Below are 14,214 nucleotides of genomic sequence, written 5' to 3' on the forward strand. Positions count from 1 at the left end.
GAGAGGGACAAATAGGAGGGATGGAAGCGAGTACAGATGCCCGGGCATTTGTAACGTGTATCAAGGGCGGCAAGGACGTGGAAAAACCAGGAGACCCCGGGGACTTTAATCCGGAATTCGCAATGCACGTCGGACACGGGTTCGCGATATCAATTAGATAATATGTCGCACGATTATACCCACGGTCCCCCCCCCCTCCCGTGCTACGTTGCGATGAATGAAAAATTTCCCCCCTCGTGACGTGCATCGGAATAACTATATATACTCCGCGTAAACGACCTCGCGAATTGAATTTCGACCGCGGAGGAAAAAGGCTTTGTGAGGCCGACGGCCGGCGTGAGCACGGAGGGACGGCTACAGCCTCGCAAGAGGCGAGGGAAGGGCTTTTCAGATATTTCATCGCGGACGGCGGCGACGACGACGACGACGACGACGAGCAACCAAGGCCGAATCGACGACGCCCACGTATAAAAATGCGGGATAATAAAAGAGGGAGAAAAAAAAGGTAAAAGGAAGGAAAGAGGCGACAAAACAGCGCGGCTAAATGGCCGCTGTGTTACACCGCCCACGTCCGAGCGTACAATAAAAATTTATTCACGCGGCCTTCCGTCCCGATCCCCTCCCCCCCCTCCCTAGCGCCTCCCCATCCCTCGTGCCGTGTGGCGCGTCCCTCGATAAATCCCGACTTTTAAAGTGGCGAAGGGATTTTTAATTTGCTGCAAGCGTGACGCCCTTATGACGCCTAGGGACAGATCTCGTCCAACGCGCGTGCAGGCGCATTCCCGCGCGCGCGGAAATTCGCGTAAATCCGCGGTGAGCGCGGCCGCGCACGGACGGGGATTAAATCCACTCATTTGCGAAGCTCGTTTCCATAATCGTGCGTCAGATCAAGGACAGGTTAATAAATCGACCCCCGGCGCGCCGCGAAACAAAATTGAGTTTGATCCCTCCCTTCCCTCCCTCTCGTCGTTTCTTTTTTTTTTTCGAATAAACGATCAGATTCAGTCACAGATTTTTATATATTTTTGTATTTTATAGAAATCTGTGGATCCACAGTCGAGATACTTCAATTCTCTACTGCAGGCACGGCGCTACTCGCGAGAATGACATTTTCGTGATGTGGTCGAATTTACTTCGCGTTTTCCACAAAGTGCTATCCACAATAAATTTCAGACCTTGCAGTAAAGCGTGATCGAGAAATATAGAGATACGCGAGATCGCAGGCTCGAATAGCCACTGGAATTTCAGTTCGTACGACGGGCGAGTGAAATTTCCGTGTATGATTCAGCGAGAAGCTACTACGGTATTCGCACATAAGAGAGTCGACGTTGCGAAGGAAACCACCACGGGGAGGAAACGCAGCTCTGTACCTCTTGCCGCAGAACGGAAAGTTTTAATTAAATGTATCGGTAATTAAGCGCACGGACACGTGTAGCCTGGAAACAATTGCGAATTGTTACGCGCCACGTCCTGGTAGTCTGGGGGAAAGGAGTCTACGCATTTTGGGCGATTTGGCACGCAGAGATCGTCGAGGTCTTTTTTTCTTCCTCAATTTTACTTGCTGAATCCAAAAATCATAGTTGAAATTGTTTCAGTATCGGGGAAATATATTTTTTTTTCACATTTTAAACAGCAAAAACAGTGATTTATTTTATTGCTTTGTGATTTTTTTAGTGCAAGTAAAAGCCACGGTTTTAATAAAAATAAATTGAGAGAAATTCGCTGACATGGTTTGACAAAGTAATAAAATGAATTATTGTTTTCTCCTGTTTAAAATGTAAAAAAAAATATTTCCCCGATAGTAAAACAATTTTAACTATGATTTTTGGATAAAGCGAGTGAAATTGAGTAAGAGAGAAGGTGAACCCAACGATTCTCATTCAAACTGCCCAAAATGTATAAGGCTCCTTTCAGGTATTTCGTCGGATTTTGTCAACTGCGTGTTATTGCGGAGACGCGATACTGTGAATTCCAACAATTCCGTCTTATGAAAACCTCAGAGAATTCAAATCTCCGCTAATCTACAGCGAATCCGAATCTCTTGCTCTTGAGTATATCTGCAAGTATTCTCCAAATTCCTTCGTTTCCCGTACTTCTTCGTCAAGAAGAACAAAATCTCTTCTTCAAAATCACAATTTTTTGAAGGGAAACCGTATATACGCGGTTCACCTTCATCCGTTTGCAGAAAGATCTCAATTCACAGAACGACACCGCATCATATACGTCGTTTTGAAATAAAATCTAATGAATAAATAACAAACAAACAGGAATTGGAAGTAATCGTTACTTGTAACGCCGTTACAGTTACTTTTTTTGGTAACGGATTGATAACAGTGTTATTTGATTTGTTTGGTAATTATAATGGTAACGTAATTACATTTTTTCGGTAACGGTAACGAATTATACAATTATTTTTATCGTTATTTTTTATATTTTAAACTTTTTATATTTATGACAAAATTTTCGTATGTATATTCAGTCTTCAGTTTTTAGCTAGTATTGACTCTTAGTTTATAGTAAGCTAATAGTTTACTCTTATTTTAAGACTGTTTTAAATAATGTCTTAAAATATTAATATGGCTCTGTGATTGGTTTATGACATTTTAAGAATGCCATAAATTAATCAATATCACAAATTAAATTGACATGTAATTTAATAAAATATTTTTACATTATATGCATCTTAAAATACTTTAAAAAATTTATTGTGAAAAGTATCAGCTGAATTGCGTTTCAATCGAAAATTTAATTAGCGCGTAGTTTTGTAAAATTGGATATGTATGTATATATATAAATTTATTTTGAAATATTAAGCACGAAGCTGAAAGCTCTAGCTCATATCGAAGAGGCTTTTATTTTCCCAGTTGTATTTTTGTCTCGAACCAGTGTTGTATTGCTTTTAATTAATATTAAAACAAAAAAATGCATCTTAAATTATTTAGACCTTGTTTCAGCCTGATCTTGTTTCAGCATGAAAAAAATAACGAAAAAGTAACAAATCGTTACTTTTTAAGTATAAACGGTAAACAGTAACGATAACGAGTTATTTTTAAAAATCAGTAACTAGTAACGGTAATTAGTTATTTTTTTAATTCGATAACGAGTAACAATAACTAGTTACTTTTAAAAAGTTTCCATTTCCTGTATAAAATGCAGTAAAAGACAATAGAAATTTATATTACGTTTGTAAGCCGGTTGAATAATGCCAAACGTTTTATGATGGTAGTATAATTGATTGTACAAATCTGTCCCGGAATGCTGAGAAACGTACAAACAGTATTTTAATATTGTATAGTTTCAGAGTAAAAATATATGAAATTGATTTAATTAACTTACAATCGATTCATGGAAACGTTGCTTGCACACCAGATAATCTGGAAATTTCTTCGCGAAATCCAACGGCAGTCTCATTCTGTTGGAACAAAGTGGATTTTCGCATTCCTGTCAGCCAGTAGTACTTGGCAATTGCTTTTCTCATGGCAAGTTGAACTACATTTTGTACATGTTTAACTATGTTTACGTATTTCCAGGGTGGTAATTTACAGTTCTGATTAGTCAACACATGCTAAATGATAGCTGTCGACCAGAATGCTACAGAAAAAAATAACATATATGTGTATAAATACTTATATGACAATATAAATTTCTCATAAAAAAAATATCAATTTATTTGAGAAAATATGATAAGGATACTTAGAGTCTTGAAATTATAAAGTAAAAAGAATATTATGAATATAAAAGCAGAGATGAGAAACGGATGAGAGATAAGAGACATTCACAAATTCTGCAACGGTTATATCCTTAATTATTACTTCCGTATTACATCGTTCATTTTTGCATTTAAATGTCAAAGGCAGCTGACAATTGTTGAACTTGTCATTATTAATAGCCAGGTAAGTTCAGAGTTGCTTCGCAAGCTATCGTCTTATTCTGTTTAAAAGATCCGATTGAATTAGATAAGAAGAAACCTATATACAATTCTATCGTGTTTTTGTTTGGTTCGTAAATATCAGATTTGTTATCTTTTTTTACTCTATTTAGTACATACTATATAATTTAAAAGTCACTTTAAGTAATGTTTAGCTTTGATGTTTAGTCGAAATTGATATTATTGTACAATGTTTTCAGTTTATGTATGATTTATTATGTAACATTTTAATTTTAGAGACTGTGTGTCTTTTATATCTAAATAATTTTAATATTTCTTACAAATATAATAAAATACTTTTTAAGTAACGGTAACGATAACAAATTATTTTAAAAAATCAGCAACTAGTAACAGTAACTAGATATTTTTTTTAACTCGATAACGAGTAACGATAACTAGTTACTTTTAAAAAGTAACTTTCCATGCAAACAAACAATAGTAATCAAACGACGATGTTTATCCTTGAAGTATTGCGTCGCTGTCCCAACGAAACTGCACTGCTAGCGAGAGTGTACCCCTCGCTGTGAGACGAACAATCCGGCGGCGGCTCGTCGATCGCGAAATGCTCTTGTTTGCGCGCTGCCGAAGAAAAGCCGATTGATTCGCAATTGGCATCCTCGTGAATGACCGCCAAGTGGACCAATCGCATTTCTTTGCAGTAAATCGCCCAGATCATTTACTTCCGTTGCATTCATCGCGATAACGAACGCGAACGTTATATACGATATACGTCAAAGGGACTACACAACAAATTCGGTATTGTGCGCGTGTAGAGAAAAAATACTTTGCGGCCTTTTGGCGTTGCGCGCGCGAAAGATAGGTAAGTATATCTATAAGAGTCCTATAGATTATCAGAGAAGCGCGACCGGTGTTATGAGTCCTGATTGGACTCGCAAATGGTCAATCATAAGATTAATTCATCGGTATTATAAATGGCTGCCGAATGAATAAATTTACATCGATAATAGTTATGGTAAGTTAGAACATTTTATTTAAATACAATGATATTTATGCATGCTGTAGTACATAAAAATATTATTTTTTTAGTTCTTTTCAGTATTTTAAGATGCTTATAAGCATCGAATGATTATAGGAAGATCAATATGGTATTTCTATTCCTATGGTATATTTATAGCCTCAGCTAATAATTGAGTTTCAAGTCCGAACATTTAATCGGCGCGCAGTTTAATGGCTGTACATGGATTTCAAAAAAATTCATATAGAATTTATTTTAGGCGTCTAAGATCCAGCCGTGACCGTAAAGGCGCTCTTAAAGTTAGTTGTGTTATTCACTTAGGCGGTCTTATTAAAAAAAATTATTAATTAATTATTTTTTCAACTTTTTTTTTTATCTTAAATGATATATTTCATAATCCGTCTACAATTCGACGCCATTTTCAATATTTTTCTGGTACTTTTGCGACACTGCCGGTCGCGCTTCTCTGATAATCTAGGACTCTAGGTATATCCAACTCGTTACCAGCTCGTTACAGGCATTTCCGATATTTGTTTGACGACGCATTCAAAAGGGCGGTAACGCAAATGGAAATTAATAATGTTTGCACGTCTGTTTGCCGCCGTGGGCGGTACGGCGCGGCGCGGCGCGGCGCGACGATGGGACGGATTTTCGAGCCCGTGATATCCCCAAATCTAACCGGGCCATCTCTCGCGTCTCGGTTTGCATCGTGACGTGGCGCTCGAGCGCACGATGGAGAGCGCGCTCGAAATTTTTGACATCATTAATTTAACGTCGCAAGGGTGACCGAAAGTGGCCGGCTGATATATAGTATCACACGATCGATAACGCTTATCGCGGTTTCCATGGATACCATCAGTCACAAAACCGAGCTGTCCCATGCTCCTCCGCAAATGGCACATGGTTTCATAAAAAACGTCCCGTTTGTAATCGCAACGAGATAACGTCTGAATTACAGAGATAAAAATGCGTCAGCTCTCGTTGCTAAGGGTGCAGAATTGTCGGACCGCGCGAACGAACAATCGGCGCCTTCGACGAAGGGCGAGCCCTTTGACTGTATAAGTATGGACTGATAGTAATTAACTTCATACGTATCGCCAAGCCGGAAGATGTAGACTCCACCCCAGTAATCAGTAATTTTCTGCGGGGAGGGGGAAGGCTTCTGTGAAATCAGCGTATTTAGGACGTGTAGAGCTGAAAGGTGTTGAGTCTGTTTTTAATTTCTTTCCGCCGATTTAAGATTTTTTCCGGCTCCCTATCGATATTGTCAACATAACATAATTAATACATTTTGACATATTTGACATTTTTTTGACTGACTGGACCGTGGAGCCAAAAAATCAAAGTTCGATATCCGAACTAACTTATAATTCAGTTCGGCGACACCCGCGGACATGAATGTTTTTTACATAGTGAAAGTGGGGGGGGGGGACTAGCAGTCCGTATTTATATACATAGTCAAAGGGCGAGCCACGCCGAAGTGGTTTGTGTTCGTACTACATCTCCCCGCGTTCGTTCGCTCGATCCGCGGCTCAAGAGACGCGCAATTCGTGATTGCGCTCGCGGGAGTCGTCCGTCCCGCGCGCAAGATATAGGTATTCGCGCGGATGCTCAATCGATCGCGACGGACTGACACGTACGTAGTACGTACGGCCGCGGCGATGCGTATCATTTCCACGATATACGCACTATTTGCGTATCCATTATCGAGGTATTATCGGGGAACAAGCCCCACTAGAAGAGAGTCGTATCGCTGCGCGCGATTTCGACGCGATATGTGTTTCAGTATGTAACGGCAGCCCCCCGCGAACCCTTTGAGCGATTTCCTGGGACCCGCGGGTGTGTACATAGTCGAGAACACGCGTTTATCGCGGTGGGCTGAATTTTGACTCGATCGAGGTAAACGAACGGATGCGCGTGCCCGCATCCGGTTTATTACCCGGCGCGGATAGTTCCGCGCGTTTCGACAAGTTCGCGTTATTGTCGAGGCGGTCGTGCAGTTGATTCGCAAACCGCGGGTGCGGGATAGCCAAATCGCGGACGGTTAACGCGCGCGCGGTCAGTTAATGGAAGCTAACGATTTGCACCTCAAAGGCGTCTCTCTCTCTCTCTCTCTCTCTCGCTCTCGTTTGTCGTAACTCGCGGGAAGTTATATCGCCCCGCAGTCCGGGCGGGGGGAGGGGGAGGGGATGAGCGTTAAGCGAGAGACCGTCTGACATCAAGGCTGCGTTCCGAGCTAATTTGGAGAGAGGTAGATTGGAATAGGTCAGACACATCCGATCTTAATAAAGCCGCTACTCTGGCCTGATTACTCTGCGTTAAAAGTATATACGATACGCGCGCTAATGAAAGCAAACACAAGCGCCTCCCACGATTCGAATAAGCAAAAACGCCGTGTTTAACTGGATTATACCTACACCCGCGCCGTGTAGAATGTCGAATGGCAGGGATAAAGTAATTTCTGCGTAAACATTTAAAAGCTTTCGCACGCGCGTTTCGGAGGTTTTCGGCGCGACCTTTCATTTCGCGTTTTTCCCCTGTCCCTCGATTGGGGAGGGAGAGGGAGAAACGAGCGTCGATAACACTTTGAGATGGAAATTGCATTTGCGGTGTGAATACCTCTCTATCTCTCTCTCGTTGGAATTCGTTTAAAGAGCCCCCATTTTCGGTAACGCAGCCACGCAATTCGTTCGCGTAAATTGGCGATTTAACGCGTTGTTAATTGTTAACGATTAATTTTCCCCTCCGTGAAACGGCTCGATGTATTTTATATGTCACAGTTTAGAGTCTGTAAATTACTTATAAAAATCTCTCTCTCTCTCTCTCTCTCTCTCTTTCTTTCTCTCAAAAGATTATAATCACTTTGGAGAAGAGGGTGGGAAAAGCACTCAGAGAGTATACCTTCGTGCTTCGTTCCGACGGAAATATTAATCGGTAAGTTTCGACCCGAAGTTTCCAACGGCGGCGCGACTGACAAGCTTTCCCCCTGGTGACTCCCTTCATCATATGCTGTTCTCCGATGTTCGTTAAGCTCCGATTCAACTGGTGACTCGACGTGTGTGCGGGGACTCGAGAAAAATCCGAACCCGCAACGGTAAACGCTCGCGCGCTTTCCGCCAGCTTGCAGAACTGAAGGTTCCCTATTCTCATCTCAAGAATGGAGTAGAGGGCTCGACGAAACGGGCGGTTCCCGCGCGGGTGGAAATGGGTCGAGGACTCTCGTCGTGAGTCGCGCCAATACGCCAAACGTGTTATACGGCGCGATGAGATCCCCGTGCCCGAATATGACCGAGATGATCGTGCTGTGCAAACGGTGAGTGCCCGCGGTGGTTGAAAGTTGTAAGCCGCGCGGCTCTCTGTTGTATAAGAGAGAGATGCGCGCCTTGGCGAGTATATATATACCTATAGGTATATCCAGGAACTGACGACCGTTAATTCCGCAGAATGAGATCCTTGAAATACCTCGGCCGATACAATTACGGGCTGTGGACGATCGAGCCGAGTATCCTGAGCATCATCGGATATACCGTGGTCATTCCCGTAGTTTCCGCACTCGGGATAATCGGCAACTCCCTGATCCTCGCGGTCCACTTGAAAGCGAAGACATACCTGAAAGGGTCGGCATACACGTATCTGGCAGGTCGGTGCAGGAGTCGTCGCCCCCGGAATCAGCCCGTGAATTAACGTGGAATTCAAGCTCGCATCGGCTAGATTTGTTATTGTTGCGCGCTCGGAGAGAGAATATCCACCCTCCCCTCCCCTCCGCTATCCTCCCCCGTAATCTACTTTTGACGACAATTACGCTACGCCGAATCGCCCGCGAGCCAGAGAATTTCGGATAATTGGAGAATAGTTTGTGAGAGAGATATACGTTCGATCTCTTAAAATGTTCCAAGTAATATTAATTACGATATATCGTTAGAAATTAATTACATCGAGAGTTTACATGTAATTTTTACACAGTGCTCGCGATCTCGGATCTGATCAACTGCATCCTCCTCGTCTTCTCCAGTCTGGCCAGGGGCATTTTTCGTTGCTACAAGGGATGGCTGGAATTCGACGCGTTCGTTCACTTTCCGATCGGCTCCGTCACCTCGAACATCATGGTCTGGGCCGCGTTAGGCGTGAGCATCGACAGACTGATAATAGTCTGTAGGTAAAGACACAGAAATCATAGATCATTCTGTTTAGACTTGCAGGTAAAGATTTAAAAAATTAAGATATATATACATACGCTTTTCATTGGCAAAAGAAAGATATGGCAAAAGATATTGTTAATTAAAATAATTTAACGAGAAACTAACATATAATGTTTCTGACTCTTCAATTAAAAAAATAAAAAGGAATCAAATCAGGCATTAAAAGTCCAAAAACGCAGAAATTAGTGCGTAACAAAATTTAGTTAAAAATATATACCTAACTGTTGGTTACATCTCTATACAGAGTTTCTCTCCATTTGGCCTACTTCAGGCTTTCTTTAGCGATGATTACAATGCGATGGTACAGTATTAGTATCAGTAACAATAATTTATTCCGCAAATTCGTCCACATATGTTTTGTAATGTGTCAGATAAGCCTCCAATTTTAGGATTAAAAGCGTCATCTATATTAATGACAATGTTTTTTAAAAAATATTTATGACTTTAGTTAAAATATAACGATCTCAAAGCTCTTGTACTCATCATTACGAGAACAAATCAAAATGCATATAAATTAAAGAAATACAACAAGAATATAGCGAAATCGTAAAATACGTTGAAATACACGTCTTATTTACTGAATAAATTATTGTTACTGATGTAATATTGTAACATCGCATTGTAATCATCGATGAAGAAAGCTTGAAATAGGCCGAAACAAGAGAGAGAGAGAGAGAGAGAGAGAGAGAGAGAGAGAGAGAGAGAGAGAGAGAGAAAGACTCTGTATAAAGATATAACTAACAGTTATATAGTTTTAACTAAATTTTAGAGGTGTGCGAATCAAGCATTTATATAATATGTTCGAATCGAATCGAATCAAATCTCTTCAATTCGAATATAAATCGAATCTAAATTATCAAATGTTCTCAAATTTACGTTACATGTTAATTTAAACGTAATAAATATCAAAATTTATAATTTACATTATTTTATGCAATGATTTAAACAAACTGAAGACCTGTTTTCAATTTACATCTTATTACGATCGTGATCTCATGTGACATTTTAAATTAGAAAATACGTAACTAATAATATGTGTATACAAGAATAGTTAGAATGCTTTCGAACATTTTATTAATCTATATGGATATATTACATACATCAAAAATACTTGGTTATTTATTAGAAAAATAATTTGTCACGCGAGAGATATAAATGGAGCAATAAAATAGACGATCGATTCAGAATCGAATCACTGTTGACTCGAAATTCTCGAACTATTCAATTTCGAATCTTACAGAATCGAAAAACGAACTTGAATTGAATTGTGATTCGATTCGAATTCGAACTATTCGCAAACCTTCACTAAATTTTACGTTACGCACCAATTTCTGCATTCTTGGACTCTTAATGTCTGATTTGATTCCTCTTTAATTTAACGGGACCCCGATTCTACAGCATGCCGCGATGCAAATCACCCAAATTCTGTAGGCGGGAGGTGGCGCGCAAGCTGATGATCATCGCCACCTGCTTCGCCATTTTGATCAACATACCGTACTGCTTCATGTACAAGTACAACGACCGCGGCGAGCTGGTGACGACCAGCTTCTTTCACTCGCGGTAAGAATACGGCGGTAACGATAATCGACGAAGAGGTGTCCCGGGACATGCGTATACCCCAATTCCCATTCAATTTCCGAAAATATTCTCTGCAGCTACCCCTGACTCTCTTTTGCGGAGATCGCATTAATATCTCCTCTCCCAGCTGTGCGAATAACGACATTTCCGTTATATTCTGCTCACGAATTCAATTTCGGTCGGACTTCCGACCTAAATACCACAAATAACATCTCGGGATGGCGATTTGCAGGTGGTTCTACCTTCAGAATTGGCTTCAATTCGTAGTATTCGGCCTGATACCGGCCGCATTTCTGCTCATCGCGAACGCCATTATGATATACTCCGTGAGGAGGATCCTCAAGCAGAGGGAGATACTGTTGAGGCGCAAAAACGTACGCGAGGGGAATCGTCTTTGGGTAACGTAACTATACATTAGTGCGAAGAAAAATCCGCGGAGATGTTTATCGCGCAAGTTCGCGCGACTCGACAAAGGATAAGGCCGCGAGATCGCGGCGTACCGTAAATTAGTCTCAATCTAAAAACACGCCGTCGGATAGGCGGTCGGACACGGGAGTCTTTCGATTGCGGACCATAGAAATCGTAATCAGTTTCTGAACTCGCGCGCCGCGCCACTTCAGGATTCCATCCGCCTACCGGAACCTTGAGTGAACGGCTCTCGCTGTACTGCATCACTTTAGAGCTCACTCGGAGCGCGATTTGCATGAAACTCATCCGGGTACCGAGTGGTATCCGGAAACAGAGTCTCGCGCGAGTCATTGTTGTCTCGCGTAATTGGAAAAGTTTCCTCTCGAAAACCGACGATAACACCGTTGTCTTTGCGAGCGCAATTATTAAAACTTTGTCGTCGCGCTTGCTGCGTAGACATCCGCTTCCATTATAGCTTCGAATAGCGTATCCGAAATGACTTTGATCCACTTATCTCGGTAATGAACACCTTTTTCTATTTGTTTGTTAATTACACTATAATTTACGGTAGAAAATTACTTTGAACCGGAACTAAGCGTTTTTCAAAGATTTTTGATTGCTGAAAACAATGCCGCAAGCCAAAAAATTCCAACATGTTAGGTTTTTAAGATAATTTAAGATTTAATGTAAAAAAATGTCTTCTTTTATGATATTTTACATTTTTCTTTAAAGAAGATTAATAAAATGCTGATTGTCATCTTGAAATTCCAATCAGAAGTCATATATTATTCATCCCCTATAAAATTAATAAAATTTTTTTTATTTCAATAGCTTACTCTTTAGTCACATTATAAAGGATTTAAATACAAGATTTTTCTAAGATAACAAATTTTCCGTCTAATAATGAGGTTATATGTACTTATAATTCCTACTTTATGCTTATGGATGCATATACACGACGTAATTTATCGTGATAGATTCCGATAAATATATAAATATATGTATATAGGTATATATATATATATATATATATATATACCTATATATACCAGCCGGATTGGGTAGTGCCTAGTTAAAAAGATAAATTTAAGTTAAAAAGTTAAATAATTTTAACTTATTTTTGTTACATTTTAGACTCTTAACTTTTAACTTAATTTAGTTACATTTTGTCGGTTACTATCAATTTTTTATTTAATTTCCTTAAGTTACACTGTTAATGCTTCTTATGTAAACTCGAGAAAAAATACACATCTGCGTTGATATCTTCAAACTCGAATTTGAGAACGCATATATTGAGACAAGTTGTTTGTATAATAAATATGTATAGTTTGGCCGCGAGAAAGGATCGCTATTCGTGAGCATTCTATGCATTGAATCATGTTGGAAAAAGTCCCTCGAAATCGGTTTTCTTTCTGCGGTTTTCTTTCTGCTTCCGACGGAAATAAGTATAAAAAATATATACGTTATTCAGAAACTTTATTTAGAAACCCTGAAATTGTGAAATAAAAAATTTAACTATTTAATTATTTTTTTTATTAACTTAACTTTTAATTTAATTAATTTTATTATGAATTAACTTGTATTTTAACTACTAATAAGTTCAATTTTTAAAATTGTTAACTTTTTAAAATTTAACTCACAAACTTGTTAGTTAAAAAAATATTAACTTACTATTATTTTAAATCATTTTGAATATCTTAAAGAAAACGCATTAAAAAAAAATTTCTTTAGACAAAAGTTGTCTAAAAGAAAAATGATCTGAAGAGAAACAAATAATAACAAAGTAGTTAATCGCATATCCACAAGTGACGCTGCCCGAGTGTTCCCATATTATAGCTTCAATCTTTTAAAACATGACTAAAAATGCGATATTGAAATTTAAAAAAATGCATTTTATGAGAGATGATCAATACATTCATAACTTCTGATCGAAATTTCATGACATCGTTAACCTTCTTTACAAAAAAAATGTCAAATTGCCGAAAAAAGCTATTTTTTGGACATTATATTTCAATTATCTTAGAAACCTGACATGCTAGAGAAATTTGGCTTGCAGTATCGTTTTCAGCATCCAAAAATCAATAAGAAACACGTCATCTAATTTAAAATAATAAAAAAAAGCATTTTTTTAAACTAGCGTTACTAATTATGGGTTTTAATTGAATTAGATTTCCCTTAAACTAGTGTTTCTCTTTTAGAAGTCCCTTAAACTAGTTATTAATTATGGATTTTAATTGAATTACATTTTCCTTTATTAGTTAGTCATTGTAGAGTCGTCCAGTGAAATGTTTCCAAGCAATACGCGCGCGTCTAAAAGACGTCTCGAGGACATTTCGCTTAGTCTCGTTTTTACCTCTTACTAATTTGCTATCCGTCAGGATCAAGCCCGACTAACGATCATGCTGGTCGGTATCGTATTTCTGTTCCTCGTGGGCGAGCTGCCAACTCATTTGGCGTCACGTCGCAGCGCCGTGTCTCTGCTTTACGGTGGTGATCCCTCCAAAGTTCAGGAGGACTTCATGGAAAGGTGAGTGGTGAAAACGTGCTGCGCGACGCGGCAATTGTTAAAGCAACAGCCCTGAGCGGTCAAAAGGGTGCCTTTGCGCGCGAAAGGGAACGTTTTTCTCGACGTGAGTTTTCCCGCCGTTAAAAGAGAAACGCGGCGAAAAGTATAATATTCGTTATGAAAAATAAAGAAAGAAAAATATGATACACGAGTACTCGACATTCGAGTAATCTACCTTTGAGAGTATTTCAAACCGAGATGACGGCGGGATTATAAAGGACAGTTTTCTTCGATTACAAAGGATTGCCACTTTGTAATTTTATACACGGAAAGAACAATTTTGCTGAATTCAGATCTGAAAATAATTTTTGTTTAATAATCAAAATTATTTAGTGCGAAAGTTAAAATGATTGCTAAAATATCAAAACGTTTTAGCAACACTTATCAGTTTTAACATTCCAACAAATTATTTTGGTGATTCAATAAAAAATTATTTTCAGATTTGTTTTTAGCAAAATTTTAAGGTCTTTCAACAAAATCGTTCTTTTCGTGTATATATGTATATACACACACACACACACACCTGTCTCTTATACACATCTCTGAGCGGGCTGGCAAG

At 39.3% G+C, this 14,214-nt stretch overlaps 1 protein-coding gene across 1 annotated transcript in view; it reads left to right on the top strand.

Annotated features, from left to right (window-relative positions):
• The first annotated feature begins 8,188 nt into the window (after positions 1–8,188).
• Positions 8,189–14,214, top strand: part of LOC105456949 — a 6,438-nt gene continuing 412 nt past the window's right edge. The window contains exons 1-6 of the mRNA XM_011701342.1: positions 8,189–8,217; positions 8,348–8,544; positions 8,868–9,060; positions 10,502–10,663; positions 10,914–11,079; positions 13,468–13,616. Coding sequence (XP_011699644.1) covers positions 8,189–8,217; positions 8,348–8,544; positions 8,868–9,060; positions 10,502–10,663; positions 10,914–11,079; positions 13,468–13,616 — 896 coding nt within the window. The remainder of the gene's footprint in view (positions 8,218–8,347; positions 8,545–8,867; positions 9,061–10,501; positions 10,664–10,913; positions 11,080–13,467; positions 13,617–14,214) is intronic.

The sequence above is a fragment of the Wasmannia auropunctata genome, unplaced genomic scaffold (assembly GCF_000956235.1).
Source record: "Wasmannia auropunctata unplaced genomic scaffold, wasmannia.A_1.0 LD335475.1, whole genome shotgun sequence".
In the NCBI taxonomy this organism is placed as follows: Eukaryota; Metazoa; Arthropoda; class Insecta; order Hymenoptera; family Formicidae; genus Wasmannia; species Wasmannia auropunctata.